This window comes from Monosiga brevicollis, genomic scaffold (assembly GCF_000002865.3).
Source record: "Monosiga brevicollis MX1 MONBRscaffold_21 genomic scaffold, whole genome shotgun sequence".
Classification (NCBI taxonomy): Eukaryota; class Choanoflagellata; order Craspedida; family Salpingoecidae; genus Monosiga; species Monosiga brevicollis.
Window position 1 is genome coordinate 598,849 of NW_001865058.1, and position 12,176 is coordinate 611,024.

Here is a 12,176-nt window from a genome sequence, read left to right on the forward strand (position 1 = left end):
AGGCAGAGACGGAGGCAGAGACGACGCCAAGGGATGGCGCTGCCGATTGATGATCGGAATGTTTTGGTGTTTCAATGTTCAATGGCGTTGCGCTGAGAACGGCAGGCTCGAGGCGACTTGAGGACAACCAGGACACCGACACGGGAAGATAGGTGTTGTTCCGATATCAGACTTCCGATTATATCCAATGGATAGCCTGTCTTGAGTCACCAGATGACTTGAGCAGCTCTGCGGCGGGCGGACGTGTGTCACTTGACCCTGCGCGCACAGAGAGAGAGAGAGGACGGGCGCGCAAACTGGAGAGATAGGGGGAGGCTGGCAAGGGAGTGGAAGAGGCATAGGATGAACTTGCGAACAGATTCAGAGATGTTGTCAGAACGAAATTATATCAAGGGGAGAATGTAGAGGGCGAAGAAGAGAAGGTGGGTAGGATGAAGTGAGAATCAGAGATAGGGACGGGAATGAGGATTAAGGTCAGAGAGACAGGGCTGCAAGAGAGATGGCTGACAACGACAAGGAGAGCAGAGAGGAGACGCAACGAGAGGACTTCGTTCAGAGAGCAGGGCACAGGGCGCGATAAGGCACAAGCTTAGAGGCAAGGTAATACAAGAGATGGTGCTGCTGCTAGGCAGACAGCTGAGAGAGACAGCCAGTGAGGGTTGTGGGTTAGGTGTGTAAGGTTCAAATCAATTTTGGAGAGTGTATATCCCAATTTAGAGGATAATAAAGTGTTTTACTTTTCACAATGGTGTTTAAAGTCGGGTGTCAGTTCCAGTTACCGATGCCAGATAAGAGAGCCAAAATGTTATTTTAGAGGGACAGTTTCCTCTTGTGGTCAGTCGCGCGCTTCTCTCTCTCTCTCTCTTAAAAAAAAAAAAAAAAAAAACGGCAGCCCCCGAGCACCAGCGCCTCGTCGCCCGCTTGCTATTCTCAGCTCTGGCTTTTTGGCTTGATTTAAATGCATTTCATCACTTTTGGCTACTTGCCATCTGCTCCTCTCGCGGCCAACTCAACAGTGTCTCGTACACGACCTTTTTTGGCCCTGCTCATTGGACTCACTCACCACCCGCCTGCTCCTCACCCCGTTTCGCCTGCCCATGCGAGTGCAGACTGGATTCCAAGTTGCTTTCCATTGTTGGAGCAGCAAAAGAGCCTGCTTCGCAGTCACGTTGGCTTGATATCCCGTCACAGCAACTCTCCCTCTGTCCCTCTGCCTCTCTCTCTCCCTCTCTCAGAATTCGAGCTTGTCTTGTTCGTACACCAGCTGCTGCTGTCAACACGCTTCGGGCTTGTTTCCCCTCTGGGCAACCGTCAGGATGGCCAAACGCACACCGAGCGAGCAGATGAGCGCTGATAACAGCGTTCAAGAATACAAGACTTTTCTCGTCCGCCAAGGCACCAACACGGGTGCCTTTGCCCTGGCCAAATCATGCACCATCCTTCTTCGTAACATTGTCGCCATGCACAAATGGTCGACCGCCAAGTACGCCAGCTCCCGCCTGCCCAGCCTTTTTTCCTTGCTCCCACAGGCTCGAGTGAATCCAAACCCCTCAAAGTTGGCCATGTCTTCACCATCCCCTCACACCTTGATCCGTCGCAGGGACCTCATGGCCCTCATTCGCGCTGCGGGCAAGGAACTCGACGATGCTCGCGCAGGAGGTGCGTCCCGATTATCCTCGGCTCGCTCTTGGCATCCTATACAGCCCCGCAAAGCCTCGCCCATTCACATTTTCCCCATCTACCGTTTAGAATCAGCCGTGGGCAACATGATCAAGCGCGTCCTGCGTCTGGTGCGCGAAGCTTATGCACAGTACGTGAGCCTTGACCCCTTGATCGCCATGAACAGAGGCACAGTCAACCTCATTCTGGGCCTCTCTTGACGCGTCACGATTATCTCCTAGATGCGTCCGCGAGGAAAAGGGTGCTGGTGTCGAGACCATGGCCTCGCTTCATGTATGAACGGTTGCCCACTTGCCCATCCTGCCATCTGCCTGCTTGCATTGTCTGACCGCCACTGGCTTCTTCCTTCTTCCCCCATAGAACATGTTGGTCTCGCGTGACAGTCGGGCCGACTATGACCATCCTTTTAAGAGCCTCAAGTCCAATGTCATTGTGAGCATTGGTGAACTCTTGGAAGACCTTGAAATGGCTGCCAAGGACATTGCCGAACAGGTGCTCGCCCTTGCCCAGCAAACCCAAACCTCGTCGTGCGCTCCCGTGCTCACATTCTCTGACTCCGCCCGAGCGCGCGTTTTACTCATGAACCAACACACGCCCGCACGCTTGTGCCTGTGTCCGCGATAGGCCAAAGACCACATCCACGCCGACGAGGTGATCATGACATTGGGCCACTCCCACACGGTAGAGGCCTTTCTCAAGGAAGCCTCCAACTCTCGAAGCTTCCACGTCATTGTGGCCGAGGGCGCACCCCAGTACCAAGGCCAGCAAATGGCCATGAACCTTGGCAAGGCTGGCATCGAAACCACCCTCATCACCGATTCCGCCATCTATGCCATTATGTCTCGCGTCAACAAGGTGCCCTCACGCCGCTCCCCCCCCACAGGTCACGCTTGTCTGCCTCGCGCTGCTCATCTGCTGCCTGCGCCCCCGCTTTCACCGCGCACAGGTCATCATTGGCACTGCTGGCGTTATGGCTGATGGCGGTCTGATGGCCATGAGCGGCTCGCATGCACTTTGCATGGCTGCCAAGCACCACTCGGTTCCCGTCCTGGTTTGCTCGGCCATGTTCAAGCTCTGCCCCAAATACTTGTGCTCGTACGATCAAGACGCCTTCAACAACCTCGGCTCACCGGCAAGCATCTTTGATCACAGCGGCGGTTCGTGCGCATTTACTCCGCCCGCGCCCATCTGTTCCTTTCCTGAACCTAACCAACGTTCGTTGCCAATTCTGACCTTCTGTCTCGACTCTAGGTGATCTGATTGATAAGATCAGCGTGGTCACACCCTTGTATGACTACGTGCCGCCAGACCTCGTCACACTCTTTATTTCCAACCTGTACGTTTGAAGCGATTTTGTAGGCATGCTGTCTCGTGCACAGCGCACCCGAGTCGACAACCCCATCTCGCTTGATCCTCACGGCCCGACGACCCGTCTCTAGGGGTGGCAATGCGCCGTCATATGTGTACCGATTGCTGAGCGAGTACTACCATGAGGATGATTACGAGCTCTAAGCACGTCTCGATTGTTCTCTCCCCCTTTGTCCCCCGCTCTTTTCCCCTCGCTTTGACCTCGGATCTAGCCACCCTGCTTCACCTCCCGACTTTTTTGGGTTCTGCTTCTATTCTCTTTTGCGCGCCTTCCTTCAGTGCCACTTACTTGGCAACTCGCCGAGGGCAGCGCCCTTGACAATTCAATCTCTTACACGGTTTCTTCTCGGTTTCCTCCACAGTTTCCTCCACGATTTCTTACACAGTTCCTTACACAGTTGACAGCTGTTCAGTGGATCAATTGTGCTGCATGCGGTGGGCCCCCGGTCCGCCAGCTAGTTGACTGGGTCGCGTTGAAAGACATTCAACTGGCTGGCCAAAAGTTTTCGAATAAAAGGCAAGCTATCCAGCAGTGCAACATGGGCAGCCCGCCCAATCGTGGAGGCCAGAGACGCCCCTGCTGGCTTGAAGGTCACCTGAATTCGAAGCAAGCGCACACGTGCCGAGGCAATCAGTGCTCCCATCAGGTTGCGACGCATGCGATCATAAGCTGGCCCAATGCGACCATCGCGCTCCGCACGACGATCTGGAAGCAACAAGGCTGAAGTCGTCGGCACGTAACCGTCCTGCGGTGATGCAACCAATACCACGTAGGCAAAGTGCCGTAGCGCTGTATCCTCACTCAACTTATACACCCGTGTCTGCGTGGCGTCGGGATGATCTTTCAGCTCCAGCTGGGGGATACTGGTGCTGCGAGTGAAGCGCGAGAGAAGCCACATGCCCGCACCCACCAGTCCCCCGAGATGTGCCACACCGAGATGAGGGCCAGCCAGCGAAAGAAACAGCTGTAGTCGAGGCTTGGCGCTGGGCGCACTCTTGTCCTCTCCGAGAGCAAAGAGCGCCTGAGCCTGAGGTAATTGGAGCATGGTACGAGCTACCAATGTACCCAGAGAGTGACAAAGGAAGCTGACGTGGGTGGGCTTATGCCGCAGCAAGGCACGCTCCACTTGCTCCAACAAGGAGAGTCCCAGTTCGTCCAGTGAAGCATGTGTCTGCCCATCAACCGACCCCATGCTGGCCATGTGAAAGTGGGCTTTGGGAAAGTGGCGGCTCAACTCGAGCCGATACAGACGCAGGTCATACTCATTTCCACCCAGTCCGTGCACACCCACAAACAGCAAGCCCTGGCCATCGTCTCGATCGAGGTCAGCATTTGCCCCGAGCCGATCCACGGCAAACCCTTGCAAGCACTCCAGATCATCGCGTAACTGACGCCCGCGTCCACGCCGTGCACTTGATGAGGGCGGCGGCGAGATACCTCGGAGCGGGGTGCTGCAGGCAAACACGGGCAAGCACGACGTGGCCATCGCACTCACGACCTCTGGGCCAGATGCAGTAAAGACTTCGTCATCGGCCATGCCCACGGAGCTGGAAGAGTGGCGGTCAGTGCGCCGAGATGCTACGCCGCCTTCACCTACGGCTGGAGACAGGGCCTCTGAGGTGGAAGCAAGAGCCTGATGTAGCTCCTGACTGGTCAGAGAGGCGTGAAGGGAGCTGGCCTGTGAAGTGCGCGAGCTGCGCCGGCTCCGAGCAGGACGCAGTGGTACCAAGCTCAGTTCTTGAATGAAGATAAAGGGTCCATCGCTGGGGTGGAGGGGCGGGTCTTTCAGCGTGAAAAACTGTGGGCCCGCAAGGCGTCAACGCAGAAGAGACGTTGAGGATGAGCGAGGCGACTCATTTTTCTCGCACAGAATCAAATGGAGATGGGAAGGACGGCGCCAACCTCATGACGGGGCGGGTCATTTTCAAAGTTCTGGGCACGTCGTAGCGCCTGTGACCACGTCAGAGGGGGCCGATCGGCAATGCAGCCTGCAGGGTGCGTGTCACAAGGCACCATGAGTTTAGAGAGCCATGTCCACAATTCAGGTGGAATGTGACGGGGTCGTGCTGGTAGGAGAGAAACCGGGTAACATTGTCATGGCAGCGCGCGGAAAGGGAGGGTAGACACTACGAATTTACAAACCATCATCGGTAATGGATGCGTGTCCCAAGCGGTGAGGCGCAAAGAAGCAGCCCTTGCGAAGCCAGCGCAAAGTCAGCAGCTCAAGTTCGCGGCAGAGATAGGTAAAGGAGTGGTTGTTGAATGCGACTTGGGCAATAAACTCATGCCAGCGCTGTTGAACTTGTCGGACCGCGGAGAGCAGCGCCCGAACGACGTTTTCAGCAAGCTCGGGGCCGAGAGCCCCGGTTTGAAGTTCAGGATGTTGGTGGGTGAGAGTGCTGAGGTCAAGGGTGACGTCGTCGACGTTGACTTCGTCCTGGCAGACAACAAGAAGGTCGACAAGCTGACCGCCACCCAAGTTCAAATGCTGTAGTACGCCCTTGTAAAGCATGCGGGCGCGACGATGCGGCGCCTCCCACGACACGTCCGACTGACTGGTGCCTGATTGAGGGTTAATTTTTACAGCGTGAGTTGCCAAGGTGAGATGAAAGGCTCATAAGGGGAGGATGGGGGCGGGGTGCTGATGGACGGTCAGCACTGACTGTTGGTCTCGGTGGGGGTACCCTCGGCGATTCCAAGAAGTTGGCTGAGTGACTGCGACCAAGAAACGGTCCGCCTGGGCTGGGGCGGGGAGAAGGGCATGGTTTCTTGAACAGGAAGCGAAGGGAAGAAAGACAAGGTTAGCCGTGGGATGAAGGTGAGCAGGCGGACGGCAAGCCGGCACAGCACAACTGGGCGCTCGCCAGGGCCATTTGTTAGAAGAGAGGATCACCAAACGCACCAAAGTACGACTGGACGGCGTGCTGAAGGACCAGTTCCTGGGTTTGGTCAGGCAATATGGGTAGGATATCTCGCTCGGGGGTTAGATCATAGGTGGTGAGCCCCAACAGATAGGCGTGAACCTGAGAAGAAGGTAAAGGAGGACAAGCGTCAGGGTTGGGTTTCAGTGCTCAAAAGCAAGAAAGGGCTGGGATTGCACCTGCGTGTCGATGCTTGCGGTGTGAAGATAGTCAAAAGTCAGGGCTTGAGCCCAGGCTCGTCGGCGGCAGTGAGCACCGTGGATGACGAGTGTGTGGGATGCAACGGCTTTGAGGGCCAGCGGGTCCTCCTCATGAAAGAGTAACTCATAGGTCACAGTGGCCACACCCTGATTGAAGAGAAGCGGGACGGGAAAGCACAAAGCAAGGGTCAGAGCAAGGAACAGAATTAGCCAGACCTCTTCAAAGCTGTTGGGCCCGGCTCTGAGGTGGGGATGTGCACGTTGAGGAGGGTGTGCCTTGAAGGCGGACCTGCGGTGAGTCATAGAGACGGTAGGGTAGGACGAGATCGATGGTAGCAGCCGTGTCTAGGTGGCAGGCTTCTTTGCTGTACCTATTAGAGGGGGGGGAGATTCCGTTTCAGCAGGAGAGATGAGACACAACAGCCACGGAGATCGAAGCAGCGGTGAGCTGTCAGTGGGGGTCAGGGAGGCAGTCTTGTTGTTGGGGCCTGAGGTGGTACGCGTGAGGAGAGGGGAGAAGCAGACCGGATGTAGGTGGTTTTGGTCAGTAAGACCACGCGGCGGTCCAGACATTGGACCTCGCCATATCCAAGAAAGCGACCTGACAAGCATTGATGGCGGCATGTGATGGGCGTTGTGAGCGTGAACACACAAGTCTGTCTGGTACGATGGGCATGGGCGATGGGGCCATGGTCGGGGGTGGCACTGACGAACCGTTGCCATAAAGGTCGCCATTGGCGATTTGGCGCTGGGAATGAATGGACGAGGCGCAATGGACAACGGCGCGCTTGTGGGTGGGCCGCAACGTGCATCGCACGGCATAGTGGCCCTTCTCAAACAGGTCCACGTTGAGGAAGCGCCCCAGCTCGAGGTACACCCCGACCTGCGCGAGCAGGTCATCCATCTCGACCTAACCGCGTCAAGCCAGCCAGAGCAACAGCCAAACAACGCCGATCCAGACCCAAGCCTCCCCACCCCACACTCCCGAGCCACCACCACAAAACAGCCCCTCCCCGCCAGCGCCCCGCCCTCGCGTCCTCTTGACAACGCCGCCCCCGACATCCAGCAGCAGCAGCGCGCTCTCTCTCTCTCTCTCTCAAAATCTCAAAATCTCAAAATCTCTCTCTCTCTCTCTCACAAAATCTCACACACACACACACACACACACACACACACACACACACACTCGAAAGACCGAAAAAAATTAAACTTTTAAACATCTGATTTGAATTTTCAACTGTTTCCTTTTAAAGAAAAGCTTGAGTAGATTTAAACTTTAGTATACCAATGTTATGAATTAAATTGATTGTGAAGGCCGATGTCAAAGTTTAACATCCATGCATGATTCAAATGTTAAAAGCTTTTGCCCGGAGGCGGTCCTCGACTCCTTCTGGCGCTGCTACCGAGCTGCCCCTCCCCTCCCTCACCCCTGGATGCCCCAACAGCGGCTGAAGAAGCGTCACACACACACACACACACACACACACACACACACACACACACACACAGACTAAACTTGTTGTTCTCTTTTGCGTATGGATGCATAGAATACGACGATTTATAAGAAGATGTAGTTTTCAACGTTACATCTGTGTTAGTTTGTGTAGATCAAAGTCGACTATTTGTTGGAGATTTCGTACTCGACCATCAACGTGCGTGAAACACGAGAGAGAGAGAGAGAGAGAGAGATCGCGCGCGACTCGAACACCGTGCTGCCCCTCATGCCCTCCCCCGCCTGCTTCCCCCCGCCTCCCCCGCTTCCCCCACTGCTCTTCATTCTGAGCGCAGGGCTTGTTGGTGTGAGAGGATTGAGGATCGAGGTGGAAAGGCCAAGCCCTGTCAAACCGTGCTCTCCAATTTTGATCTTCTTCTCGTGATAGACTTGAGCGAGCCTGGGGTGGTCCGTGTGCGCTTTGCGTTGCTTGAGCAAAGCTTGCTGACGGCGGCCGAGTTCAAGTGACCAAATCAACCCACCACAACCCACCACCATGACGGGCGACGACTTTCTCGAGCGTCTGCAGCACGATGTCAAGGCCTTTGGTCACAAAACTATTGGCTATTTTGCCGGCATCGCCCTCTTGATGTAAGGACCCCCCACCCGCCTTCGCTCCACCGCTGTACTTGATGCAGCTCATGTCAGCTTTGATGCCGCTTCGGGCTCCATAGCAATAACATCACTGGGCCAGGTGTGCCCAGCCTGGCCAACATGTTTGCTGAATCGGGTTGGCTCATCCCCACCTTGGTCTTCCTTGCCGTATGGCTCATGTCAAGTGCGACCCGCCTCCCATCTCTCCGCCTTTGCCCTCTGCCCCTGACCCGATCCGTTGTGGTCGTTGACATGCGAGCCTGCCCTCATATCGCCCCGCCCCACGTCTGATTGAATCCGTCCCAACTTCCCTCCCCTCAGGCATCTCGACCACCATGTACTGCGAGGCCATGCGTCGCATTCCCCACAACGAACACTTTCGCCAACGCGTCGAATACACCTCGGTTGTCAAATACTACTTTGGTACCAAGTGAGTGGTTTGGTTTGGGGCTCACACTCCCATCTTCCGCGCCACAATCCGCCCGCACTCCCACGCTCCGACCCCACGGCTCATCGCGCTCGGAACATTTCAGGGCATACGTCGCAGCACAGATTGGTCTCTCGGGTGCCCTTCAATCTCTCAACATCATCAGCGTTGTACAATCGGCGCAGGTCGAGTTTTCCTCCTCCTCCTTCTTTCCCCCTTTATTTATTGCGCACACCCTCCTAGTCCTTCACCCTCTGGCAGCCCGCATGTTCATCCCAGTCTCGAGGCCTGCCTACCTCTTTTTCTGCTGACCGGATAGGTAATGGATAATGCCATCTCTGCCATCTTTCACAAGAGCTGCGGCCTCAATCTCAGTCCCTTTCCCGTCCACTTTGCCAATGCCTCCCTACCCGCTGCCACCGAGGTCTGTATACCAGGTTGCAAGAGGGCGGCCCTCTTGTGTTGTTTCCCATGTTGTTGTTGTTGTTGTTGTTGTTGTTGTTGTTGTTGTTGTTGTTGTTTTATGAATCAAGTCCTCAAGCACCTCGAGCATTGTCGTGACAGTCCCATGCCACTCATTTGGCTGCTGCGCCCATTTCTTAGTTTTGGAGTTGCATCGACACGAACCATGTCGATGTCGACGGCAATGCCTGGGGCTGCCATGTCGTCCTGACCGCCGGCTATCTCTTTGCATTGCTCCTGACCGTGCCCATGGGCTACTTTAATCTGGATGACAACATGATTGTCCAGGTACGCGGGATCTCCGTTGCAGTTCTTGACGTGGCCTTGGAGTGTAAAGAACCCGCTACCGAGCAAGGCGCTTTGAAATGAGATTACAAATTGCTAATTCTCTTGCTCTTGGCCTTGCTTCATCCGCACGGATTCTGTGCGTTTGTGCGTGCTTTTTCAGGTGGTGGCGTTCGTCTTGACATTTGTCTGCTGGCTAATTTGGTTGGTGGGGTGCTTCTTCTCTCCACGCTTTGCCGAGGGCGAATGGCACTTGCCTGCGGTTGCGTCGGGTCATGCATGGACATCCCAGGCCGGTGTCATTGGAACCGTGCTGTTCAACTATGGATTTGTCACGGTACGATCATTGAGCCATGCTTGTAGTCATCGACTCTGCGCGGCCTGCGAATAATCTTATTCTGGGCGCTGGGTGTGTGATTGCTTGGAATCTCCAGACGGTACCATCTTTTATCAATGAGAAGAAGCCGCACGTGAGCGTCAACAAGGTCACATGGGTCGCCACCTTCATCTGCGTGGTGGTGTTTATGGTCATGGGACTGCCGGGGGCCTTTGCCTTTCGCCGGCACCTGGCAGGGCCTGCCACGGGTGTGTGCGAGGCAGATCCCACTGGCGCTAAATGCGCCAGCTCCCTCATGGACATTTTCACAACCGAGGGACTGGCACCGGCCGTGCTGAGCGAGAATCGGGTGGCTAGTGGCATAATGCAGACCTCGGTCTACCTGTTCCCGATTGTCGCCATCCTTTCCAGCATTCCCGTCTTCTCCATCGTCATCAAGTACAACATGCTCGAGAACGGCTTTTCAAAGGGCTTTAGTAGCTTCTGGGGTGTCATCTTTCCTTGGGTTGTGGCCTTGCCCTTGCTGTACCAACCCGATGCGCTGAACCAGTTTATCACCTTCTCCTCGCTCATCTTTGTCTCGTGTACGTAGCTCTGGCACGGCCAGACACGCACTTTTGGGTCCATTGTTTTTGTTTGAGGAGGGGGGGGTTCCGTTTGTTTGCTTTTTAACCGCATCACTCACCTGGCTCTTTGTGAACGGGTATTTCTTGGCAGTTACGGATTTCATCGTTCCATGGGCGTTGTACATGGTGTTGCAAAACAAGCATGACCATGCTCTCGATCAGAACTATGATGAGGACTGGAGCAACGACCATGACAACAACCTGTGCGCGGGCATTCAGGTAAGGATGGTGTGCTTTCGTTCGACTCCAGACGTGGCTTGCAAGATTGAGAATGTTTTGGGCTTGATCCGAGAGCTCATCTCGTCCCTGGCGGGGTGCAGGACGTGGAAGATGAGGAATCAGCTCTGCTACCGCTTACGAAGAAGGCGCCATTCTACATTGCGGAGCACTTTGCTCTGCCTCCTAGCTGGAATCTTTCAAGCAGTACGTTTGGCGCTCGTAACACGGTCCTTGGTCGCGCCTGAGCAGAGGCAGGCGCCATCATCTCATCCGTGCATGTCCTTGTTTTGGATCTCGGATCCGGGTGGTCTGCATTTCAATGTGCTTATGTAGGGTTCAAAATGTGGTTTTCTGGCTGTCTAGTCGTTATCATGGCGGGTGCATGTGTGGCTGGCACCATCCTCCAGATTCAAACCAGCGCCAGCTTGGAATGGGACTGTGGTACCGTAGGGAGTTGAAGGCCTCTGCCTCATTTTGCTAGCTTGACTGATGACGTGTGTTGCGTGAAATCGTACGCCTCGTGGCCCTGCTTTGGAGTGGGGAGCCTTTGCGACAGAGTGCCTTGTATCGCGCGTGCGACCCGATAGGAATTGATTTTTTCAACTTGCTTTTCCCGTGTCAGGCTCCAGCACGTCTGGAGGCCGGTTGTGCTCAAATGCGTGGAAGCACGAATTTGACGCTAACATCCCGTTCTCCCTCTCGTTCTCATTTTTGGCTTCTCATCTTTCGAAATGTGCCTCATTTGCACAAGAGGAGAGTTTGGTGGACGAGCACGAAGCCAACAGCAGTGCTTGAATTTTGTAACTTGGGTTGAACAGGATCCTCCAACTGCATCGCTGCAATCCCTATGCTCATCCGCAGATAAAATTTGTACAAAAAAGGCGGAGCCCCAGATGCGGGTACCATGAGTTCGAGTCACGACAACCGTTGGTGTGTGACTCTGTCGCAGAAAGGGCTCAAGTCCACCCTCGCTCGTCCGCACCACCTCGTCCCGAATCAATGCCTTTGCGCCTCGGCGTCTCGGCCTTCTTCCTATGGGAGCGGGGTTCGCTTACACTGGGAGTGGGACAGTCCTTGAAAGGGAAAAACAAGCCAATTTGATGTTTTATGCATAAACTATAAGGTTATTGACGAGATGAAATAAATTTATGTATCGATTTTGTGAAATGATGCTTTGTGTTTACTACACTAGTAATATAATAACGTTATCAAACGACATATTATTGAAGCAAGTGATGGACTTATCGTTGAAGAATCTAAAGTAGATGTAGATGATAACAACGTTATCGTTGTGTTTTGGTTTTGTGTGTGTGTGTGTGTTTTATTTTTTTATTTTTTTTTTGTGATCGAAAGGTCAGTGATCGTTGAGATCAGATTGCTTCGGCAGCGCGCATCAGAGTACAACGGCGGTACGGGGGCCTGGCTGGGGGTATGGATGGTGGAGGGTGTGTGGGACACGTGTTGGTGGCATGTTGTCTCGCCTGCTTGGCGCACACGTGTTTGCTTATTGGGCCGTCACACTTCTGCACCCAGCACCCCACCGTCCAGGCCCCGGCGCGTGCGC

General features: G+C 54.7%; 3 protein-coding genes across 3 annotated transcripts; 2 read left to right on the forward strand and 1 right to left on the reverse strand.

Annotated features, from left to right (window-relative positions):
• Positions 1-1,116: 1,116 nt before the first annotated feature.
• On the forward strand, positions 1,117-3,387 carry MONBRDRAFT_38213 (uncharacterized protein). Its single transcript, XM_001748153.1, has 9 exons — positions 1,117-1,483; positions 1,601-1,659; positions 1,750-1,810; positions 1,902-1,953; positions 2,041-2,172; positions 2,305-2,535; positions 2,627-2,837; positions 2,932-3,016; positions 3,120-3,387. Exons 1-9 carry the CDS (start codon positions 1,317-1,319, stop codon positions 3,190-3,192), a joined length of 1,071 nt encoding a protein of 356 aa, XP_001748205.1. The 5' UTR covers positions 1,117-1,316; the 3' UTR covers positions 3,193-3,387.
• Positions 3,388-3,503: 116 nt separating this feature from the next.
• On the reverse strand, positions 3,504-7,074 carry MONBRDRAFT_10487 (uncharacterized protein; the record flags this gene model as incomplete). Its single annotated transcript, XM_001748229.1, has 6 exons — positions 3,504-4,786; positions 5,192-5,611; positions 5,952-6,072; positions 6,150-6,317; positions 6,460-6,541; positions 6,749-7,074. 6 exons carry the CDS (start codon positions 7,072-7,074, stop codon positions 3,504-3,506), a joined length of 2,400 nt encoding a protein of 799 aa, XP_001748281.1.
• A 1,084-nt stretch (positions 7,075-8,158) lies between these two features.
• Positions 8,159-10,857, forward strand: MONBRDRAFT_27795 (uncharacterized protein; the record flags this gene model as incomplete). The annotated part of the gene is made up of 10 exons (XM_001748154.1): positions 8,159-8,253; positions 8,337-8,440; positions 8,578-8,686; positions 8,790-8,868; positions 9,003-9,107; positions 9,287-9,433; positions 9,723-9,767; positions 9,865-10,351; positions 10,485-10,612; positions 10,714-10,857. The coding sequence occupies 10 exons, from the start codon at positions 8,159-8,161 to the stop codon at positions 10,855-10,857; spliced, it is 1,443 nt and encodes a 480-aa protein (XP_001748206.1).
• Positions 10,858-12,176: the final 1,319 nt, after the last annotated feature.